The sequence below is a fragment of the Durio zibethinus genome, chromosome 6, assembly GCF_047325235.1.
Source record: "Durio zibethinus cultivar Kanyao isolate XHJ-2024 chromosome 6, ASM4732523v1, whole genome shotgun sequence".
NCBI lineage: Eukaryota > Viridiplantae > Streptophyta > Magnoliopsida > Malvales > Malvaceae > Durio > Durio zibethinus.
The window spans coordinates 4,897,695-4,922,715 of record NC_143167.1 but is presented as its reverse complement, the minus strand read 5'-3'; the positions used below and the strand labels follow the sequence as shown (position 1 = coordinate 4,922,715).

Below are 25,021 nucleotides of genomic sequence, written 5' to 3'. Positions count from 1 at the left end.
CATTGGGCCAATGCTGTTTGCTTGTTTGACCCAACTAATGGGAGTTCGGGGTTGGACCAGACTTTACGAATATTTTAAATTCCTTTTTCCTTTTATTATCAGTAATATAAATACTTGAACGGTAGGAAATTTGATTTTTTCTAGCACCATCTTAGCATAATCTTCTCTCCTATTAAATTAATACTGACGTGAAATATTTAATATAATTTTTAAATTTTAAAAATTTTTAATATAATATTTAAATTATAAATTTATTAATTAATACGTATATAAAAATTTGTCAACTTATCATATATAATTAGTTAAAATTAATTAGATTAAGATAAATATCATATTAATTCAAATATCATATTAAAAATCATAATAAATATTTTATTTTAATTTAAACATTGCTGGAGACATTAACTCTTTTAAGAAATTCTCACTTAGCTCTTTGAATAAAAATATGATTTACTTCCCGTCAAATGCCAAAGCATTCTTTCATCTATTGAGGTTCATAAACATCAAACAAAGAATAAAAATAAGATTTACTTATTATTGAGTCAATACCAAAGTGCTCTTCCATCTGTTGAGGTTCATAAACATCAAACAAATAATTAACGAATGCATAATCGCTAACATTTTTATATTTTTAATTTGTTGAGTTTAATTTGATATTTGGTTGGATAAGTGAATCAGATGGTGCGGTACTTGACAAAAGAGCTAAGCAGAGGCGGATGGTTTATAGAAATCAGATGGGGTTTTGAAGTTTCAAAAATTTTAAAAACCCGTAATAACATGAGGTAGAGATGGATGGTTATACAAGTTAAAAAGGGATTGTTGACCTCTTAAAATTTAAAGAACCTTTGTGGATGTTAAAAAAGTCAAATAATTTATAAGCTCTGTTTTTAATATGAATGCATTAAGTCTGGTGGATTTAGTTATATTAATTAATAACATTCTGAAATATGAATGACATAGGTGCGAAAAACCAATAAAAAGGTATTATAAAGTTTTTTTTTTTTTGTGGCAATTAAAATCTATTAACCTGTTGAGAGTCACATTAAGAATTTTGTTTATTTAGCATTGTTTTAATATTTATGATCATGGGTATATATTTATGTATTATAATTTAAAAAAGATTAAAATCGTATTATTATTTGTTTATTTATTATATCAATCAATTATTACTTACTAACTCTATTTGTTATATTACATAAGTGTGTAAAATGAATGTATTAAATAAATATACATATATAAGATGAAAAATTACTCCTATTTGCACGCGACCATGGCAGGAAGTTGGAGCAAGAATGCTATTTTATTAATATTCTCCTCGCATTATCAGTCGTAACTTTTTGCTAAAAACTGCTCTAAAACTACTTATATTATATTTAATATTTTATTCACCAAAACAAAAAAAATTAATAATTTAAAAATATTAGGCAATTAATTTTTGAATAAGTTAACAAGATATTGAAATATACTTTTAAAAGTTATGAATTCAAAAAAGTTTATGTACATAATGTTTTCTTGAACTAAATAAATATAAAATTAAAAGTTTAAAGGTACATTCATAATTTAAAAATATTTTTTTAAAAAAATTATTTAATATATTAAAAATGAAGCAAACTACTATTATCATTGGCATTTGTCTTCCTTTTTATCATTGGCAATTTGCCACCATCATCATGTTATACCAATTGGAAGCTAATAGAGGCAAAAGGAACAAGGGGGTGGAAAAACACAGAAATGTACGCTTTTAGATACTAATATTATGAGCCAAATGTCGTTTTCTATTATTATTTCTTTGGACAACTATTCTTTTATTTAGTGTCTACACAAGTAGATCAGATTTTGTGACCAGGAATCAAAACACACGGCCAGAGCCTTAAAAACTATAAATTTTGAATCATAATTTTAATCAAAATAATAATTGCCCGACAGCCGAGTATAGACCACAGAGTAGCAAAATATACATAACTGAGAATTATACAAGAACGTAAACAATTAAAACTCGTCATGCATCTAAAAGTTGCAAAATACACAACATGGCTAACTGATTGCTAACCATTCAAAAAAAGTAAAGTTACTTGAACCACGGTATAATGAAAGTAATAGAACAATTATCAGATTTCTTTAGTAAAGGCATGAGTTAAAGTTTTAAGGATAAGCCTATTTATTCTATTCAACAAAACAAAAGTTCTTTCATCATGCACTAGCATTAATGATAAATAAAGCCTCAAAACACTATTAAGACTTGGTCAAGTACTTTCAGATTTTGAACAACTTAAGATATTAAGCAGTAGCAGTAGCAGACGGGAATGCTCTTCCTGGTTCTCTATTCGCCAGAGGTCCATGGCAGCCAAGAAGCTGCAAGGCCGAAAACAAGTCTTATAAGTTCATTGTAAGATATAATTAACAAACTCCCTGCCCGCCAACAAGAAGCCCCCCAATGCAAAATAAGCTCATTATAACCTAATAAAAAACACCAAGAAGGGCAAAAAGTAGTAAGATATATATCCAAGACTAACCTTAGCATTAACACCATCAGGAACAATCCGATTCTCTGACTTGTATTTCAAATAATCAGTACGGCTGAACTTTGTAAAACCCCTGAATATTAGAAAAGAGCAAGTCACTAGGAATGCCAAATAATTACCATAAGATAAAAATTATGAAATCATTTTAAAAAGGAACCGTAAAAGAACAAAAGCAGTTATGACAAGTGAATTACATACCACTTCCTGCTGACAATAATCTTTTGGCGACCAGGGAACTTGAACTTTGCACGGCGAAGGGCTTCCTGTGCATGATGGCTGTTGCTGTCCTTGCAACGAACAGAAAGGAGAACCTGACCAATGGCTACTCTAGCACAAGTGCCCTGTGGCTTGCCGAAAGCACCTCGCATACCAGTTTGAAGCCTATCAGCTCCAGCACAGGAAAGCATCTTGTTGATACGCAAGACATGGAATGGGTGAACACGGACTCGCAAGTGGAAAGCATCCTTTCCAGCAAACTTGGCCATATATTTGTTGCAAGCAATTCGAGCAGCCTCCAGAGCTTCACTAGAGACGTTTTCTTTCTCCCAAGATACCAGGTGCACACAGAAAGGGAACTCATCCACACCTTTCCTTTTCATCCCCACATCATAAATCCTGATCTTTGGATCAGGAACACCACGGCAATACCGTGACTTTGGGTAAGGCTTATTTTTTATCTGACGATAACACCTTGCAGGTCCTGCAAACCAATAAACCATTAAACTTTTAATTAGAGAAGTTTGCTATAGTAAATCAACAAATTTCATATCCTGAATTCTATTAGAAAATCCATTAAAATGTCAGGCAATATTTGAAAGATTAATCCACGAAGCCAAGCATTAGCTGCAAACCTAAACTCAGATCCCCTGAGTAAGGACAGTGAAAGTGGGAAACTTTATTTGCTAAATGGTTTTAAAACATGCAGACAGATCCCTTCACGTCATAAAATTTTATTTAGAAATGCATTTCCCACCTAAATCAGTTAAGCTATTGATAGATCAGCTACAACATTTTATCAATTTTCTTTTTAAGAAATGGCAATGAACATGTCATTATTCCACAAGGGAAAATCATTCAAGTACCGCAAGTTCTTTACCAAGGCGGCCTAGAAGCAATATAATTAAAAGTGGACGCAAAAAACAGAACCCTTGAGAAGTAAAGAAAAAAGGGATAGTTCAATGGAAACAGCAAGATTACAAAAGGAGAATAAAAATAGCACATTGCGAAGAAGATAGATGAACAAATAACAAGGAAACATGAGTATAGAGAATTTTCAATGTTTAAAGGGGGGACATATTCCCAAATGTGAAGGTAGGGTCATGGCAGTTTGAAATAATTTTATTCATTACATAGGATACATCAACAAACAGCAGATGAGTAAAAATATCCCTAATTAAAAGATGGCAAATAAATTAAAAACATTTAACTGCAGACAATCCATCCATTTAGTCACAGAATTCAGGGACACCGTCATCTCATTAAGATTTCACCCACAAGTCCGAAAATGAAAACAGGAGAAATATTGGTGTGGTATTGCAGGATAGAAGAAAATGTAACCAACACGGGTAAAGGTAAAAGCGGGCATAAATTTCTAATTTAAACACAAAATCACCAGTCTCATTGGTTTGGCACATCCAATCAAAGATGTAACAGACCATATAGAAAGATAAACCGTCATTATTCATTCTTTAAAAAAAAAATAAATAAATAAAACATCCATCCATGCTCTCTAAGCAAACATATAAACCCTAACATGAAACTTAAGAAAGTTGAGCAATCATTCATTTCCAATTACACATTCAAAATCAAAAACGAGAGAGAGATACTCACTCCTCCCCATGGCGGTAGATCTTTGAAAATCTGCGTTTGGAACTGAAACTATTAGAAACCGTAGAGAATTGTGAGACAAAAAATAAATGAGAGGAAAAGGTGTACTTATAGTTTGGTAAGGAGGTCAGGTCAGACACCCTAGCTAAAACTAATACGTCCAACGCGGCCTCATACGTGTGCGATTGCGTCATGCCGTCATTATTTTCCTTTTCACTTTTGCTTCAGCCCACAACTATTGGGCCATAGCTGTTTGTTTGTTAGACCAACTAATGTGAGTTCTGGGTTGGACCAGACTTTACCAAAATTTTAAATTATTTTTTCTTTTTATTATTAGTACGATATAAATACTTGAGCAGTATAATATTTTGGTTTTTTCTAGCACCATCTTATCATAATCTTCTCTACTATTAATTAATTCAAGCATTTTATGAACCAAAATTAGTACTGATGTGAAATATTTAATGGTGTTTTTTAAATTTAAAAATTTTCGAATATGATATCTAAATTACAAATATATTAATTATTAATATATATTTAAAAAATTATTTATTTATTATATATCATCATTTAAAATTAATTAAATTAAAATAAATATCATATTAATAAATAATCACAATTTAAAGACTAAATATGATATTTTTAAAATTTAAAAATTATAACGAATATTTTACTGTAATCTAAATATTGCTCGACACATTAATTTTTTAAAAAAATTCACACATAACTTATTGAATAAAAATAAAATGAACTTATTATCGAGTTAAATGCTTAAGCGTTCTTCCATCTATTGAGGTTAATAAACATCATACAAAGAAATAACAAGAGAGCTGAGCCGAGGTGAATGGTTATATAAGTTAGAGGTGCTTTAGCTTCATCAAAATTTTATAAAACCTAATAACATGGGAGAGAGGTGGGGGCGCGCATCTCTTTATGCATACCTAGTTTATGCATTATAATTTTAGAATGAGTAAAATCATATTATTATTTATTTATTTATTATATCAATCAATTATTACTTATAAATTCTTAAAAATAAGAGATTTGTTATAAGAATCGTGAAGCGTAAATCATTTACCATCATAATCATAGTAATTTAACAAAAATCAAATTAATTTTCTAATTTCCTTATAAGATTCCAAATTTATAGTTAAATATCAAACATGTTTTTCAAATTTTTAATTAATCACAACTTCTTTCTATATAATTTTCACTTTTAATTTAATTTTAAATTTTTTTCTCACGTTATAATGCAATTTTTTAACACAAAAGTTAATTTTGAATCACTTATTAAAAAGTTAAAAAATTATTAACTTTTGAACTCAAAGTTTTAATTTTATTCTTTTAATGGTTTTTTTATTATTTTGATGAAAAATATATTATTTAGCAATTGATTTATTTATGTTTTTTATATAAATCATAAATTTAAAAAAACTATTTATTTAATATATTATATTTACGTTCTATATTTGTTTATGAATCGATAAATTTTATAATTTTGTAAATTATTTTTAGTATTATATATATATATATCATATATATAAATTTTTTTGGACCTTATTTATATTTTTTTAAAAGAGTGTGAGGCCTACATACTTTTTTATAAAGATATGGACCCATTTTTTCAGTCAATCCTTTTTATTATTATTTTTTTATTAGTGGTACCCACACTTTTTTTTTTAAAGATGTGGCCATATTTTTTAAATTTAGATTTTGGTTTTAATTTTTTTCACGCTATTTTTTAAATTTCTTTCTTTTTTATTATATTCAATATTTAAAAAAAAAAAATTTTTTGGAACTCACTTGTGCTCATTTTTCTCTTTTTTACTTTTTTTACTTCTTCCTTTTTTTTTTCAAACCAAATTTATTTTTTCATTTTGATTTGATTTTAAAACTTATTTACTATTAAGGGTACATAATATTTTTTTACTTTTTTTTTTTAATTTTACTCAATTTATAAATATTATTTTATTTAAATTTTTTTATGAGATCCATTTTGATATACAACATATCAAGTTGTTTGATTTGTTATTCTTTTTTTAATATTAAATAGCTTTTTTATATTTTGACTTTTTTAATATGAGCAGCTTAAAATTATTAATAAAAATATATGTTTGATTTTTTTTAATTTGATCATTTAAAAAAAAATCATATTTGTGTATGTGTTGACTTTACATTAGAATTTTTTTTTCATTTATAATATGAAATTTTTTATAAAAACTCACCATTTTTTATATGGCATGTTAACTCAATTTTTTAAAAATTATCAAAAATATCTTTTTAATTACTTGATAATTGAATTGCATGATTTTTTATATTTTGACCTTTTTTAATATAGGCTATTCAATATTGTTATTAAAAATACACGTTTGATTTTTTTTATGTGATCATTTTTAAAGAAAATTATATAAGTAAATGTGTTGACTTCATATTTGAATTTTTTTCCATTTTCGTTTTATTTTTCTAATTTATAATATAAAATTTTTTCATAAATATTTATCATTATTGATGTCACGTGCAAACTTAATTTTCTTAAAAATGATCATAATGCCATTTTAATTATTTCACATGAATTATATGCATCTAAATTAACTATGATGCTTTATTTCAATGATTAATTAAAATTATTATAATGCATATCTTAACATAATTATTAAAATATCATTCTTATCATAATTTGCAAAAATTATTATAATGTCCCTATAATTATAATTATGAAAATAACCTCCTACCCTTATTTGTCAAAATGATTATAATGCCTCTCTTATCATATTTACGAAAACACATCTCGCATTATAGTTTGCCATAATTATTATAATACTTTATAATCATAATTACAAAAATACCCTCACTATAATTAAAAAAATACTTCTTATATTATAATTAGTTGAAATTACTATAATACCCTCTAATCATAATTACAAAAATACTCGTCATATTATAATTGATCAAAATTACTATAATATTTTTTAAGCATAATTATGAAAATATTATTTTGATTACTTCATAATTACGTTTTAAAATTTAATATTATTATAATAATATAATATTAATCCCCTTATAAATGATTAGAATGCCCTTTTAATTACTTGATAATTGAATTACATGCATCTAAATTGACTATAATATTCCTATTTCTATGATTAAGTAAAATTACTATAATGCTCTTATTAACATAATAACTAAAATACCCCTTTTACCATAATTGACCAATGTTACTTTAATGCCCTATAATCATAATTATATAAATATCTTCTTACATAATTACAAAAATACCCTTCATATTATAATTTGTCAAAATTACTTTAATACCTTTTAGTCATAATTACAAAAATATCATCTTATCATAATTACGAAATACCTCTCGTATCACAATTAGCTTGAATTACTATAATACATCATAATCATAATCACAAAAAAAAATGTCTTTTTTATTATTTCATGCATGCCCCTTTTATTATAATTATGAAAATATATGTCATATGATAATTGATCAAAATTACCAAAATACATTCTCAATCTAATTGCAAAATTGCTCTCTTGATTGTTTTATAATTGTCGTAACGGTTTTGTGTCCGTCCGACAAATTTGAAAACAAAATAAAAAAATAACGGAGTCGCCACCAATCTTTTTTGGCTAGGTGCGATTGGTCACCTATTAAAACATATATTTTTAATGAAATCTTAAAATTAATTAAAATTTATTAAAAAGATAATTTTAGGATCTGCGCAACAGTCTGGGTTCGAGAGTCGGTTACGTGTGGGGAAGGATTAGCACCCTCACAGTACCCGTTAAAAACGGTATCAATTAACGTGTTATCCTTTTGATTTTGATAAAAATAATCCAATTTTCGGTGTTCGAAAAATAATTTTCTTGATTTTTTTATTTATTAAAAAAATTTATTCTCGAGAAAAATAAATTAAAACCTTTTTATTGAAATAATTCTTAAAATGTTTCAGTACATTGATAACATTAAAAGAACTCTTTCTTACCTAGAGATTTTTTAAAGCATCTTTACGCGGAATACTTTTAGAATCTCATCTTTGGAGGCTCGAATTTATTTTTCGTAAGAAAATGTCATGTTAAAAAAAATTATTCTCAAGAAGAATAAATTAAAACATTTTTATTAAAATAATTCTTAAAATGTTTCAGTACGTTGGTAACATTAAAAGAACTCTTTCTCACCTAGAGATTTCTTAAAGCATCTCTACTCGAAATACTTTTAGAATCTCATATTTGGAGGCTCGAATTTATTTTTCGTAAGAAAATGTCATGTATGCCATGCAAAATATTTTCATGTTTATGCACACATTTTATTCTCATTATTTTTTGTTTGTTTTGTTAAATATTATTATTATTAAAATAAAACAGTATACCCGGATAAAATCGGTGTCTACAATAATTATGCATTAAATTGTGATATTCATATAATAATATGAAATTAATCATTTTAAAAATAATTATAATACCTTTTTAATTATTTGACGATTGAATTACATTCATTTAAATATATTGTAACACCTCTATTTCTATGATTACATAAAATTACTATAATGTCACTTTTATTATATTTATTTAAATACCCCTCTTACCATAAATAATCAAAGTTAATATAATACTTTTACAACCATAATTACGAAGATGTTTTTCTACCATTAATTGTCAAAATTGTTATAATGCCTTTCTTAGCATAATTACGAAAATATTTTTATTTGTCAAAATTACGAAAATACACTTTTTATTGTTTCATAACTATGTATTAAATTTTTACGTCCATTTAATTATATGAAAGTGATCATTTAAAAATTATCATAATATCTATCTAATTGTTTGACAATTAAACGACACACATCTAAATCAACTTTAATACTACTAGTATAATTAACTAAAATTATTATAATATCCTTTTTAATATAATTATTAAAATACCTCATTTATCATAATTGATTGAAATCATTATAATATTCTTGCAACCATAATTACAAAATACCCTTCTTTTATTATTAATCAAAATTATTATAATACCCCTTCTATCATATTAAAATTATTGATATTTTTCTTAAAAAATTAAGTTGAATGGCTTATGATAATAGTAAGCTTTAATTTCATAAGTAAATATTACATCGACTGATTTTTTAAATTTGATTTAATTTATATATATATATATATATATTTAAACAAATCTCCTTTATTTAAAATAAAAACCAATATTTATCCAATTACAATTAGGTGACACATTTTGAGTAATAGTAATTTATTTTTTTTCAAAAGATTATATTTTCCAAAAAAAAAAAAATTTTTTTTATTATTAACTTAAAATTTTATATAATTTATATAATTTATATTTCATCCAAATAAAAATATTTATAATCCGGACGTAACCGGATAGTTTTTCTTGTTTGTATTAATAATATACATTAAGATATATATAAAATAAAATTCAAAATATTATTAACTAACCTCCTTAAAATCAAATACGAAATGGAGAAGCAGAGCAGACCCTTACTATATGTTAGAAGCTAGCAAACGAGTAAGGGCTTATCTAACCATTTCTGTGTTCTACACATGATATGAAAAGACAAGACAAAACAACCAAGAAAGTAGAAATTATGGTCCAACATTCACCAAGAAAATAGCTTCCACCTTCATTCATCTGGGTGTAATGGTGGGAACCACTCCGCTAACAAGGTCACTACCAGAAACATCTGATGACACGTAGGGATTCTTCACCACAGAACTTGATGGAGTGACTGGAGCCATCTTTCCAGCTACAGTGTCAATGGATTCTGAGACTCCCATGTCAGACTCTGGCATCATCAGGCATATGTTTTCAAGTTCACGAACCACATCTGCCATTGAAGGTCTAGAATCTGTCTCATCTTGGCAACTTTTGAGGGCCAAAGCCACAAACTTCTCCACACACTCAGATGGATAAGAACCCATTCTTCCATCAATCACCGAGAAGATCATACCAGATTGATATGCAAGATTAACCTGATACCCATTGAAACTACATATTATGAATAAATTACATTACAGACAAAACAATCTAAGTCATGAACATCATCAAATCTTCAAATGATGAAGTTGCTGATATTCCATGCAAGGAATTAGAGATTGGCTCAAAAGAGATAAGAAGATCTTAGTTCCCAACAACTCCCCTAAAGAGAAAAACAAAAGCACTGCTCTTTTCTTTCTTCATTTTAATGGAAAGAAAGTAGATGTAGCCTACATCTCATTTAGTGTAATGATCCAATAACTTTCATTTTCATCCTAATATTTCCCATGTGAAGTGGAGGATATCACTGTAATCAAAATCCGAATTTCAAGTTAAGAGATGCAGATAAAGAAATTACCTCTCGAACAATGTTTTTGCCATGTGAGATTGGATGCATCCCAGTCAATAGCTCTAGAAATACAACACCTAGGCTATATACATCACTCTTGTCTGTCAACTTATGTGTTAGGAAATACTCCGGGTCCAGGTAACCCTGCATGCCAAGAGAAAATAAATATTAGAGATGGAGATACTAAAATAAACGTAACCACATCCTGATTCTTACATCTTCCAAGAGACGGTACAAGCCGATATCACCAATTTTGAATTCAATCTCATAGCAATTTTCTGGTGCACCTCTTAAAAGTTATGCATAAAAGAGGTTTTTTCATCATCCTAAACCAAATTCTGGCTTGCATCATGAAACGTTTTATTATTAATATTTCCAAAAATTCCCTACTGCTGTGCTAGCTTGTCCAAATGCTGGCATTATGACATCTAAGGCTCATAGGTGCTAGAACATTGCTGTTTCAATCTAGAACACCGGTGAATGGTGATATAATCAGAGAAAAGAGAAATTATACCAAATAAAAAAGAGAAAAAAGTCAAATAAAAAAACAGGTTGCAAACTACAATTCATGAGTTTCATTATTTCTTTGAAACTATCAATAAATGAGATTTACCGGAGTCCCCTTTACAACTGTAGATACATGAGCAGGGGCTGCCCCTTCTACATCTGGAACTGGAGCAAGTCTTGATAGTCCAAAATCAGCAACCTTTGCAGTGAACTTCGAATCCAATAGTATGTTGCTGGCCTTGATATCTCGATGGAATATTGGAGGATCAGCTTCTGTGTGTAGGTAGAGGATTCCCTTGGCCGAACCAAAGGCAAGTCTTAATCTCATTGCAAAACTCAGAGTTTCTTTAGACTTAGCTGTTTGATCATATGAATATAACATTAGATTAAAGCATCTAATATTGGCATAAAAAACTAGCAGAACCAGAAAAAGTTAATTTCGCACTCCCTTATTGTCTAAAAGGCACAGTCAACTGAACAATAGAAGAAGTACCAGAAAGATGATCCCTCAGAGTGCCATTTGACATAAACTCGTATACCAACATCTGCATGTGCAAAAAGAATTCACATGTAGTTTCTCACTATATGATGATTTTCAACAAATACAAAGAGGGAGTAAAGAAGAGTATAAAAAGATGGAACAAAGAAGAGCAAGTCTTAGCATACTGTAGCACAGAACATTAGGCGCTTAGCATTGCTAATAAAGGATAAAGTTAGAAGAAAGTATTCGCCTCAGTTAAAAGTGACAAAAGAGCCAAAATGTAAGTTGATAAAACCTCACTGTACCTCTCCATCTATGTGTATGTATCTTCTTGTTTTATTTTTTAGCTACAGTTAAAATTATTATTCAAAAGGTTTTACATCTTTCAGATTTGTTTTTTATTTAAATAATTTGAAAATTTTTGTTTAATTGCATTAATAAGTGCATAAGTGAATGGAAACTGTACAATGATGGTTCTTCCATTTGTCAATCAATAGATAGGTTGAAGGAACAAGGGACTCCGCCGAGGATAACATAGGTGAATCACAATTTCCAAAGTGATAGCGAATAAGTATGTACAATTGACAAATTATACATAATCAGAAACAGATGAGTGCAAATACCTGCTCGCCTTCTTCATCACAATATCCAATCAAAGACACAAGATTTCGATGATGTAATCTTGACAATAATTGAATTTCAGTAAGGAACTCCCTCTCACCCTGTAATGATCCTTCTTGTGCACGTTTTATGGCTACTACCATGCCATCAGCCAAAATGCCTCTATAAACCTTTCCATACCCACCTTGGCCAACTTGAGTGGAGATGTTAAAATTGTTTGTTGCCATGGCCAATTCCGTGTAAGTAAAACTCTTGACACCATCTATCTTAATTGAGGCCTTAGAAGCTGTACAAAAAACAGGCTCAATGTTAAAGCAAACTTTATAAGGATGATCCATCTTTCAATGCATACTCCCAAGCTATGTTAGTGCAACTCTTCATTTTCCCTGGAGTACTGTGTCCAACACATATTTGGACATGGGTATGGGGGTATGATCCTCCAAATATATGGAAAAACTTAGAAAAACATTAAGCATACCCATGTCAGATACATACCCATATCCGACGCTCACCTTGAGCCCGAGGAACATAGCTCCCTAGTTCTTCTAAAAAATAATTAGAACAAATATCTAAGAGATGAATAGGATGATATTTGGTGAAAAAGAGAACCTACAAGCAGTAAATCAATCTCCAGTGTGTACACAACAAATACAACTGCCAAATGATATTAAAGGCATGATGCATACATGTAACACTACATTTTTTGGGGAAGAATGCAACAGATCATAGCTGGAAACTAGGCTTTTTCCCTGGTCCATTGGAACAAAAATATGATAAACAAAAACCACATTCAATCACAAATTTCCAGACAAATAATTAAAAAATAATTCAAAAGATGAAACATAAACAAGAATGTTTGGTTGCAGATTACATAATGTCCAGATGGAAATTGCGATTCACATAGTCAAGCAAATCCCATTTCAAAAATTTGAGATACTCACTATGCCTTCGTTTTGAAATTGCATGGTAGTTCCTCAGACGCACTCTCAAGATTAAGAGTGTGACAACTGCAGATAATGTAACAGCAACAGCAATGCCCCCCAGTACAATGCCAATCAGTGCACCCGTGCTTATACCACCTGATGAAGTGGTGACTGTCCCTGAAACATCAATGAGAATTAAGAACATGCAAATAGACAATAAAAGTTATTCATCATCATTATTATATCTGCAGACATAAACAAGCAGCAGATGCTGGGTATATGTCATCCCTGCACGGGCAAGTGAGGCATTGTCCACTAGGAGTTTCCATTTGGGTTCCTTATGGCTCACAACTGATCACTCAAACCAACCATCCTGAGCATTATAAGTGGTACACACAAAGTGGAGAAATATATGCTGTAAAAGATTTCCCAACCAACTATTGCCAGGTTGTAACCAGCCCAACTGTGGTTGGCCCAAGGTGTAGTTTCTGGCCAGACCCTCTAATTCTCCAATTATTTTAACAAAAGAAAATTTTTGTAAGAGCATAAAGAGGCCTGGATGCAGATTATCTTTACAAGACAACCAGAGAAAAGGTTTTATGACTGGAATACCAATTTCAACCACCAAAATCTGCAAAACCAGGTCACTACGACAAACGAGCATTAAGCCATTTTTGAAAAGTCATCCTTCAATACAGAGGATACAGAAATGTAACTCATAGAATCATCAAATTCTGAACGTTTCAATGTTCGTAGAGTTATGCTTTAGTTGTAAAGGATGATTATGTTCAAGGTAATATAACTAAAATGTTATTGCTCATAATAGGATGCTGAACAAGTTATCCAGTTTTCATAGCTTTTCCAGGTAAAATGATATATCCAGAAACTTAAGGGAAATAATAAAGGACAAACTTCAACTAATTTATTATGGTGTAATGCAGTTTCACATTTCTCATGTTTATATCTCATAAAGTTGCAAGAAAAATATAACTATGCAACAGATAAGGTTTTCAAGACAAACCTTCATTATAGATGTCCAGTAAATTGAAGTTGAGAAGTTCATATGGTCCAAATATGTCACTATCAGGAATAAGCCATCCTGTGAACATCCTCCTGATGCGTTGAACCTCACTCATATTAAACATATTACGACTGTTACTTGTGGCATTATAAACAGGATAGAGCTTCAAATACATTTTCAGTCGAGGTCCTTCTTCCCATGCAAACGAATCTATATATAGTTGTTGAAAATCCAAGTCAAGACCAGAGGTAAGGTAGTCCTCAAATCTAATCGTATATGGAGGAAAATCTGAAAAGCCAGGACTCTTCAACCGATATCCAATAAGAAGAGGTGCAGCACAAAAGCAAGATAAATTAGATGTAGGGGAATATTCATAAGGGTACGGGCATGATTGAGGCTGACAGACAGCAGTGGAGTTTGTTGTAGACTGACTTCCAGTTACATTATCACTTCGAGATGCACACTGCTGGCGTAAATTTATATTGTCATTTATGCACACAGGGTTCCCTTTGAGCCTGAAATTGTTGACATAATTAATTCCAGCAGTGCAATAATAATTTAAGAGAGGCAGTATAGACATTAAAAGTACCAAAAGAAAAAAACTGAATTTTTATTGAGAAAACACATAAATGTAAAGATAAATTTAATTGCTGACGAAGAAAACATGTGCAAAATATCAATGCTAGTCATTAGAGTTAAACTTTAAAGCAAGTTTAGATGCAAACCAGAGAGTGACATTTGGAGGGAGGTTAATGCTGTCCGAAATGTTAGTAAGCCTATTGTTCTCCAAATCCCTGTAAGTGTCAAAGAGCCAAAGATGACTACTTAGCAAAACGAGATGCTACAAGAATGATTGTTGCACCTTTGACCACAAATCAGAACACATATGGTGCAGAAATCAACCAAGGAAAATTAACATTGTAGTTCAGCATCTCAGGTCCAAAATGTTTGAGGCCCAGAGAGTTGACAGCATTGCAAAAAATTAAAGCACATTTGCTTGCTTTGGTGCTTACAGGGTAAGACTCTCTGTTGCATTCAAAGTCTTGTTCTGCCAAAGGGAGGACAGAACAGAACCATTCAATGAATTATTGGCAAGTAACCTGCCATGAATAATAACTCACTATATAAAAAAAGGGATTTACGATTCACATATTAAGAAAATAACAAAAAAAAATTTTGGCTTAAAAAAAGTAGGAGAAAATGCTCACAGCTTCTGAAGATTAGGTAGGCTGGAAAAGTTGGCAGGAATGCTTCCAGTGAGTTCATTATTGGATAAATCACTGCACATATTGTTTACATAAATAAGTGTCTAAATTCACAGAAAACATCAGTGCCATAATCCACAGGATTCAAAATATTATCAATTCTTAGGGAATATAAGAACACTGAGATACGCAGATTGGTAGATTAAGAATCTTACATGGTTGTCATATTCTGAGAAAGCTGATTTGTAGGTATGGTACCATTTAGCCGATTTGAACTAAGGTCTCTGAAATATATATAATATAATTCATAAGGAGAAATAAACCATTGGATCCATTTTCCTAATGGAAAAACCATAGCATCATACAATTACTTATGACAAAACAGAAAATATAAGAACTTACAAATAAGCAAGTATGGGCATCCTGCTTAGATCAGGGATTGGTCCTTGCAAACTACAGCTCCTGAGGCTCCTGATAAAGCCAAGTGATGCAGAAAGACAACCATTTATGAAATGAAAAAGTTATCTGATTTTATATTACATCCAAGTGCACGCTTACTAGTCATTGTATCCATATAAAGCTTCTAAAAACATTAAATGTTAGGGACAACTAATTGACAACATTAGCTTCCTCAGTTGATACTTAATTGACATAAATTATAATGTCAATGGTGGAATACCATGGGACTTCCTGTTCAAAATTGTCATGTAATTCTAGTAGGGTAAGTGAAGTCATATTTGAGACAGAAAGAAGTTTTAATTTGTATAGTTTTCTAAACCTACTAGTAGACAGAAGATTCAGAAGAGTACTTACAATTTCAACAATTTAGACATGTTGCCATAAGAATCTGGAATTGTAGTCCCATTAAAGTTGTTGTTATCAAGTTGACTGCAAAAGGTAAAGAGAAACCATTTAGAAACTCAGCACAAGATTACTCATGCATTATGATATATGGAAAAGTGATTTTTTTTTCTTTTCCAAAACACAGAAAAAAAAAAAAAAAGAACATATAGGATATAAAATATATAAACCAGATGTCAAAAAAATTATTTTTTTTTACTTTTTCATTGAAAAAATGGGCTTTTCTTGCACTATACCTATAGCTCAAATTTACTCAGTGCTATTCTCCTCATGGTGCTTAACAACTACCATAGTAGAAGAGCTCTCTCTATCTCTGTCTCTGTCTCTGTCTCTCTCTCTCTCTCTTAATTTCTTAGCTATATCATGCCTTTGAGAAGAAAATATTTTTAAAAACTATATAAAGGACATCCATTATACACCTTGTGAATAAATACCAAACATTCCATTCCATATACAACTTCTGAATTAATTGATTCAATAATTTTCCAATAATTAAACAGTTGATATTTTCTGATTATGTGCCCTGCCGAATATCTCCATCAACTGTAATTAGCTACAGAATCTTTTTCTTTAGAAAATGTTTATGGAATCAAACATATCATGGCTTCTTCAGTGTTCAGTAAATATCTTTGCTACTTCAAAAAAGAACATTTTGGCCTAAGTTGCGTTGAAAACTCAGATCTCCAGTATTATTTTGGCCATTTATCACCTAAAACTAAACTCCTCAAATCCTTCACTAAAGCCTTACCGCTTAAACCACAGCTCATTTGGTATATCAATGGGAACGATCATTCTCTTGCATAAATGACATCAAAATCAGTTGCTTGGAAATAAGAAAAGGTTATAATGAGCATGCAAGATCACCTCTGAATGATGTGCTTTTGATATGATCATAATTCTTTGTATATTGTCAAGATAAATATGATACTTCAAGGAAGCACTAAAAAGTTTGATCTATATGAGATGAGTACTGATCTCAGCTTACAGGTAGGGATGAGTTATTCATCCATGCCTCTTATTGAGATAAGCAGAGTTTTGGTTCCGGTTCAAACCATGAGACAATCAATGAATATCAATCCAAAGTAGCAAATTTGAAAATACACAGAAAGAGTATAACACAGTCTATTAATATGCTAAAACATGTGTGTTGCTGCATGCTAAAAGATATTGCGCGTTTAAAATGCAAAATAAACAGAATGTTTCCAAAAGGCCGCATTATAATAAGTATTAAAAATGCTAAAACACATCCAAGAAATGTAAAGAATCAAGTACATGAAGTTTATCTGAGTTAGAGTATAAATCTAAATCCACATATTTCCATGAAAGTAAGAAACCATACAGGATAGTTAAATTCGGCATTTTGGATAACTCTGGTGGAAGATACCCTGATAAATTGTTATTGTCCAGAAGGCTGCAGAAACTCACATTGTTAATAACAAATTGACATAGTTATGCAGGAAAGTGGAAAAGGGTAGATTGCAGATGGTCACTGATTTAACTGATAATTGAGATGAATGACAGACTAAAATTTAAGACAATAGCTGGTAAGAAACTTACAAGTGAACAAGATATGGTAACCTGGCGAGTTCAGGAGGAATTTGTCCGCTAATTGAATTGTTGTTCATGTGACTATCCACAAGGGTTAAAAGGAAACAAATGAATAATGAATGTGGAGAACAGGTATGGTAAAAGAAACAAGAACAAATACACTGATAGGCTGGCTAGAAATAAAAAAAAAAGCTTACAAATGCTTTGTTTTATTTAAATTTGCAAATGATGTGGGTATTGGTCCAGATATGTTGTTCTGGTCAATTTGTATTCTGTCCAGATTTGGAAGATAACCAAGTTCTTCAGGCAAAGGACCTGTCAAGTGGTTTCCATTTAGGAGCCTGGAAACAAAGAATGTCATATATAAATAAGAAAATAAGCACAATTCATGCAGTTCTGAAGAATTTCAAAATTAGCTAGACAACTTACAAGAGTTTCAAGGATGTAATATTGCCAATCTCCTTTGGTATACTTCCACTTAAGCCATTCCACATAAAATCCCTTTTGGAAAAGTCAGAAGCAAAAAATCAGCTAAAAAAAAAAATTTTATACTACCAATAGGAGAAAAATTATAAAACTTCCTGATTTTTTGGCAAAGGGATATCCTAAAATATAATTTAAAATGAGATTAAGGCAAATTTGTTAATCCAAATATATTAAGCCTCACAATATTTCTAGACGAGATAAGCGGCGAAGCTCAGGTGATAAACTCCCTGTAAGATTCATATTCAATAGTTGCCTGCAAAGAACATAACAAAAAGGAATAAATTGTCATAACAAAATTATTAATAGAAATGTATCTTTGCAATCAGGAGTAATTCTACTTGAAGTTGATATTTTTGTGAATTTGTAACTAGAATCTACATAAGATGCTAGCAAGCATACAAAAGTGAATTGATACTTTGACAGGGGTGAAAGCAAAGGCAGTTTAAATAGAGATCACTATTCTCGTGCTGAACACTTACAGTTCCCTAACATGTCGGTAGCCATCATCCAGAGATGTATTGAAGCACAAAACTCCTGTCCAATTGGATGTGCACGGGTCTCCTCGATTCCAATTACTCAAATTCTTGTTGGTATCAATCAAAGTGCTCTTGATGTCTCGTAATGCCTGGACTGCAAATAGATGCAAATGAAAATTAAGGACTTCCATCCAACATGGACAGGGAAAAAGGATTAAGTGAAATTCAGAAGTGGCCATGCTCTTACATCTCCTGTGAGATGTGTTGGAAATTGGAAGTGAAAAAATGAAAGAGAAAACTTTAAGGCCAAAAGTCCAACACTAAGATCAACTAATACATTCAATCCAGGGGTTCGGTAGAAAGTAAGCACAAGATAGGCAAAGTGTGAGAAAAAGATGCTTAATCTTGTTAAAAACAAAGTAGAAACAAGGATTGATATGGGTATCTTGTGTGAAGTGTAAGCAAAATTACCTTCGATTGGGTCCGTAATGCCATCTTGTGCTCCAATAAGTAATGAAGACCCAAACAGCCACATAAGAAAGACAGCTCCTACTGTCCAAGCCCTTGACGCAGACATCCTCAGAATGCAAAACTCAGCAGAGTTGTGAAACATCTATTATAAAAACACAGACCGCCTGGAATTCTTTTAATTATCCCAACGCTCCCCCTGATATCTCTGAACCACCAACAACAAATACGTTAAAAAAAAAAAAAAGCTTCCTTATTCATCGCAGTATATACTTTTGTCCTTCTTTTGTTATTGGACAAGAAGAGAAACCTCCAATGAATAGTTCGTTGCAAGTAAAAGAAAAGAGGATGAAAATAGACAACAGCGAAAAAAAAAAAAGTAGTCATTAATGTTACCCTGTTCTGCTCTCTTCTGTTCTGTTATGCTGGGCCGAATTAGAAAAAGGAAAAAAAAAAATAGATAGGGAAAGGGAAAGGGAAAGGGAAAGCGTAATACGAAGACCTTGGGTTTGGGTTTGGGTAAGGGTGAGTTGGTGTTTGGTATGCGTCCGAGTCTGACCAGGTCGACATGAATGCCGCACAGCTGATAATGATGATGACGCTGATGAATGAATACTAGTATTTCTATTCTGTTATTCAATGTTACTTACACTTACCCATCTCTTTCCATTTTCTAACTTCTATTGCTATTATTTTTCTCTTAATGCATTATTAATATTAGATTCTCTCTCTTCTTCTCTTTATCTTGTTAGTGTTTAAAATAAATGGCCAGTGGGTTTAGATTTGACTTTCTCTGGAGGAGGGCGGAAGGAGGCGCAAGCGTAGCCTTTTATAGTTTACTGATCGCACAGAGTCAATTAGTCAGAGTCAGACAACAAAACTGATCCCACGACCCAGTCTGGCGATTGAGGGGATAAGTGCCGGTAGTTGGTCAGTTGTTTTAGAATATTATTTTAAAATTTAAATTTAATATAAATATATTTATAAATACTATAATAATATTACTAATAATATATAAAATAAATGTAATAATATCTTTAAAAATTAAGTAAGTTTAAAAATATAAAAAAATAATATCATTAATTTATTATGATATTTTAAATATTTAAATAAATGTTTTTTTCATATAAAAATATATTATGATATAAATAAAGAGATGAAAAAAATTAATTTTAGTTTTAAAATTTTTAAATTTTAAAAAGGAAGAGCAATTATTTTTAAAAAAATTTTTTGAAATACTTATAAATTTTGATTTAAATAAGCAGTGTAAACAAATAAATTAAATAAAAAATAAAGAAACATAACTTTTAAAAGTTATTTGTTCATTAATTTTTATTTTTATTATATTAAAAATAGATAAATAACAAAAAATAAATTAAAAATTATAAAATATATTTTATATTTATGTATAGATCAAAATAAATTATTTTATCAAAATTTATTGATATTAAGTGAAATCAATAAAAATAACCAACATTATAAAATATGATAAGAAAAATTATTCTCAAATTTATCATATTTTAACATAATTAAAATATATAGAGCAATACCATCAATATCAAAATAAATAATAATGGTTCAATCACGCTATAAGTCTGTTTAGGTAAAAAAACAATAACAGTAGAAACATTTTCATTTTGTTGCAGTCAAACTAAATTTATGAGAATCCAATAAAAAGTTTGCCTTCTAATTACAGCTTTCTTTCCCTTTTAACCCTTATATTTTTTTTCATATTGTTTGACTTTTAATTTTTTATTTGAAAGTTTTCAAACGGTTTTATTTTTATTGCTTTCCAAAAAAAAAAAAGAAAATTTCAATTTTGTAGGAGTATATGACTTTTGAGGGTCAATCTTGATAGTAATTAAAAGGTTAAATATAAAATATATTGAATTTATCAATTTCTATTTTAGCTTAAATTTGGTTAAAATTGATAAAAAAATGCATGTAATGTAAGTTCACACAACCATTTTCTATAGAATTTTTTTACAATTAAAAACAAAATTTTTTAAAAATAATGATTTAATAATAAAAAATTTGTTTCAATAATGATCATTTGAATTTAATAGTTAAAAAGAATTGAATGGATCAATTAAATTAAAATTTTTTGAATTTTTATTTGTACCTTAAGAATTACTTTATACACTCAAATTTTTTATTATGAAAATACATCTAAATAAAATTACTAAATTAACATTTGATAAATTATCTTTTAATCTTTCCATATGTCCATTCCTTCTCTTTCCCATCTTTTCTTCTTTGTTTCCATCACAAATCCTAAACCATTAAAATTATTGTTATTATCTTGTATATTGTGAAAATATATATTTGTAACATAAATAAAATCAATCAAGATGAAAAGTGATGAATGAACCATTAAAATTATAAAAAATTTTGAATTTTTAAAAGTTTTTAAATTTACATTATCAAAACTTTTTAAAATTCTTAGATTTGCATATCCAAAAAGTTTTAAAAATTTTCAAATTTGCATATTGAAAAACTTTAATGCAAAAAATAAACATAATTTACAATATTTAATCTCATTGAATTATAAAAAAAATCTTAAATAATCATATTTTTATTCAAAAAATTATTTGAAGCCGTTAATCTCTTCTGAAACTTGAGATTGTTGGTTTTTATTTAACTATTAAGAGAATGAGGAAAGAAAATCAGTTTAGGAATTGTGAATTTAGGGATGAGGGTGTGAAAAATAAAAATAATTTTATTGAGTTTAAATTTAAAATACAGAACGTAAATTTAAAAATGCAAATAGAACTTCCCATAAATTTTAAATTCAATTTTATAAAATTTTGAACAATAAAATTCTAACGCTCTCATTAATCAATCAGCTAATCTTTTTAAATAAAGATTTTATCAGGGTAGGCCTCAAGTCTCTTTCGTTTTTTCTTCTCTTCATATCAATGGTTTCATTTTCTCCCATATTTATGAATCATCACTCCTCGATATTTAACTTGTTGTATACCCAATCGTGGTAAGAATAATCCCTTTCCCCATGGGCTATGAAAAAAAAAAAAGATAAGATTAACGAACCTGTAATAGTCAAGAGCGAAGAGAAAGTCAGACAGAAAAAACGTGGTTAGCTTTTGTCAAAGGTGTCCTACGTATGTATTATATATTATTCAGCCAATAATAATACTTCAAATTAATTAATGACAAATGATACATAACCAAACCTTAGAGAAAAGTTGGAGGAGGAAAAAGTAGGTATAGCCTAGGTGCCCCTCATAATTATACTCTTTTTTTTTTTCAAACATAATATATCACTTATAATAGTTATAATTAATATAATATTTTATAAAATTTATAAAAAAATTAGATGACGAGATTCTTATGAATGACATGTTGCCACATGCACAAATACAATTACTTACTTTTTTATTTGGTTGTATGATGAGCAAAAGACTTATTTATTCATTGTAAGTACAACTAACACGTCGGCCCAAATAATATCATCCAAAATGTGATGAATGCAACCTCCTTTTCGGCTCATAATTACGAATATAATGAAGCCACTCAAAAGAAAGAAATTGAAAATGTCAATAAAATAGATCACCAAAATTACAAAATAATCACATCAGTTGCAATATTTTCTAGTTTACGCTTAGGCATGGATTAATTTGTAAGAAAAGTCGAATTAAGAGATCAGCAGCACCAGAGATTTAAAAAACGTGAATTTAAGTTGAATATATATGAAGTGTCTGGTGTACCAAAGAATGAATTAACTTTGTATATCATCAAGACAAGTAATTAATAATTCAATGGTTCAGCAATACACGCTTTTGATTAAATTTTAATTATATTATTTGTAGTGGACAAAATCCTATTTGCAGCGTTAACAAAAAAAAAAAAAAATCAGCCCTGCAAGTTGCAACTGGTGGTAAATACGGAATTTTGGACAAGCAGAGAGCAGATTGGTGTGTGAACAGGCCTTTCTCTGGATTCCGATCCGATTGCTTTAGCAAGACCTGGTCCATCAGATATCTTGAAGATTACTGCTTCAACCAATAGATTTACAGTCAAAGATGGATGCAATTGATGATTTCGTGGGATCAAACAAATTCCTAAATAAATAATTGTTGTCATTCTCAGTCCAGGGCAGGTTTGTCAATGCCGCATATGCCCATGTTAACACATCATGGACCCATTTATGTTTGTGACTGCAAAAAAAGAGCAGCCTTGTTGTGTATGCAATGCAGATGTGGTCTCCATCAACACCTAGTCTAGAAAGCTCTATTTGATAGTGAGCTACAACAAGTAGCGTAAACAGACAGATACCCGATGAATATGTCGCCAAATGGAGATTCTTAATTTGGTGTTTTTGTTAAAGAAAGATGCTTCGTCGTATTTCCAGTGCTGTGATCAGCCGGTAAAATTACATTTGCAGCCATGCTCTCGTAGGCACCAATTTTGTTCTTTTTTTTATTATTATTAATCTTTAAAATAAATAAAAAATAAAAATTTTTGATTTCAATTATGATAATCGAAATCAAGCTGTCAAAATGATTCAAATTTTTTTTTTATATTGTCTAACATGATAGCATAAAATCTAATAATTAAAAGTCATCGAAATCAAGCTGTCAAAATGATTCAGTGCCATTGAAGTTTCCAGCCATCAATGTATGATGATAATTGATTGAAACTGGGCTCACGGCGGTTGACATAAGGGCTGAGTTTTTTAGAGAGAAGAGCTCTGAGTAGAGAGAGAAAAGAAAATTGAGAAAACAAAGAAAAGAACTAGAAACATGCCTTTTATATGTCTTTCAAAATGATGTTATTTTGCACATCTGAATCAAACCTTACCCGCGTAGGATCCGCGCGTCGACCCAACCCATTTCGTAGGTTTTTTTTTTTATTTTATTTTATTTTGATTTTGATTTTTATGTTATTTTTTATTATTATTGTTATTTTTTATTATTAATGATAATAATTAAAAAAAATAAAAAATAAAACTAAAATAAAATAAAGACCTAAAAAAATATAAATAAAAAATTTAATAATAATAACTACTTAAAGGAAACAAATTTTATTACAAGCAAACATATTATTTAAATTTCACCAAAGTATTGGGATAATTTAAAAAAATATTTAAAAATAAATAAATAAAAATTAATAAATAAAAAAATAAAATTGTTTAAATGAATCTTTTAAATAAAATTTTTAAAGCAAGCTAAAAGAGTTTAGTTTTATTTAATTGTTGCAAGTAAAAATAATTTTTCAAATTTCACCATAGAATTAGGATAATCCAAAATTATTTTCACTAAAATAAAAATTGGTTTAAATAATATAAAACAACAACAACACTAATAATAATAATAATAATAATAATAATAATAATAATAATAATTGATATTTTGAATATTTTAAAATATCAAAAATTGAAAGAGTTTGATTTTTTTCAATACAAACAAAAAATTAATATTTAGATTTCACCGGTGAGTCAGGATAATTTAAATTTTTTCTTATAAAAAATAATTAAAGAATAAATAATATAAAATTTTAAAATAATCATAATATTTAGATTTCATCGAACAATCAGGATAATCTTAAAATTTGTTCAAAATTTTGAAAACTCACCGAAAAGTTGGGATGTGCTTAAAATCTTTTTTAAACTAAATAATTAAAACATCTTATGATGAAGTTTCGATAATTTTGTGAATGATCAATTTTCTCGAAATATTTTTTAAATAGTGATTTTTTATAAATTTCACCA

General features: G+C 29.2%; 2 protein-coding genes across 4 annotated transcripts; both read right to left on the bottom strand.

Moving 5' to 3' along the window:
- Window positions 1-2,085: 2,085 nt before the first annotated feature.
- On the bottom strand, window positions 2,086-4,429 carry LOC111285050 (large ribosomal subunit protein uL16). 2 transcript variants are annotated; one of them, XM_022874271.2, is made up of 4 exons: window positions 4,353-4,429; window positions 2,721-3,222; window positions 2,514-2,595; window positions 2,086-2,352 (listed from the first exon to the last, which is right to left on the bottom strand). In XM_022874271.2, the coding sequence occupies exons 1-4, from the start codon at window positions 4,360-4,362 to the stop codon at window positions 2,278-2,280; spliced, it is 669 nt and encodes a 222-aa protein (XP_022730006.2). In that variant the 5' UTR covers window positions 4,363-4,429; the 3' UTR covers window positions 2,086-2,277. The 2 variants fall into 2 exon arrangements, 1 of the variants encoding a protein (XP_022730006.2); XR_002689666.2 differs by having other exon boundaries at window positions 2,135-2,352; window positions 2,717-3,222.
- Window positions 4,430-9,778: 5,349 nt separating this feature from the next.
- On the bottom strand, window positions 9,779-20,087 carry LOC111285419 (putative LRR receptor-like serine/threonine-protein kinase At1g06840). 2 transcript variants are annotated; one of them, XM_022874869.2, is made up of 21 exons: window positions 19,690-20,087; window positions 19,297-19,501; window positions 18,829-18,979; window positions 18,531-18,602; window positions 18,293-18,364; window positions 18,061-18,204; window positions 17,873-17,944; window positions 17,655-17,726; window positions 16,268-16,342; window positions 15,857-15,925; window positions 15,670-15,738; window positions 15,458-15,529; window positions 15,263-15,349; window positions 14,975-15,043; window positions 14,250-14,764; window positions 13,247-13,405; window positions 12,308-12,591; window positions 11,697-11,748; window positions 11,310-11,560; window positions 10,706-10,840; window positions 9,779-10,343 (listed from the first exon to the last, which is right to left on the bottom strand). In XM_022874869.2, the coding sequence occupies exons 2-21, from the start codon at window positions 19,436-19,438 to the stop codon at window positions 9,999-10,001; spliced, it is 2,907 nt and encodes a 968-aa protein (XP_022730604.1). In that variant the 5' UTR covers window positions 19,439-19,501; window positions 19,690-20,087; the 3' UTR covers window positions 9,779-9,998. The 2 variants fall into 2 exon arrangements, with proteins under 2 accessions (XP_022730604.1, XP_022730605.1); XM_022874870.2 differs by lacking the exon at window positions 19,690-20,087 and having other exon boundaries at window positions 19,297-19,645.
- Between the last annotated feature and the right edge of the window lie 4,934 nt (window positions 20,088-25,021).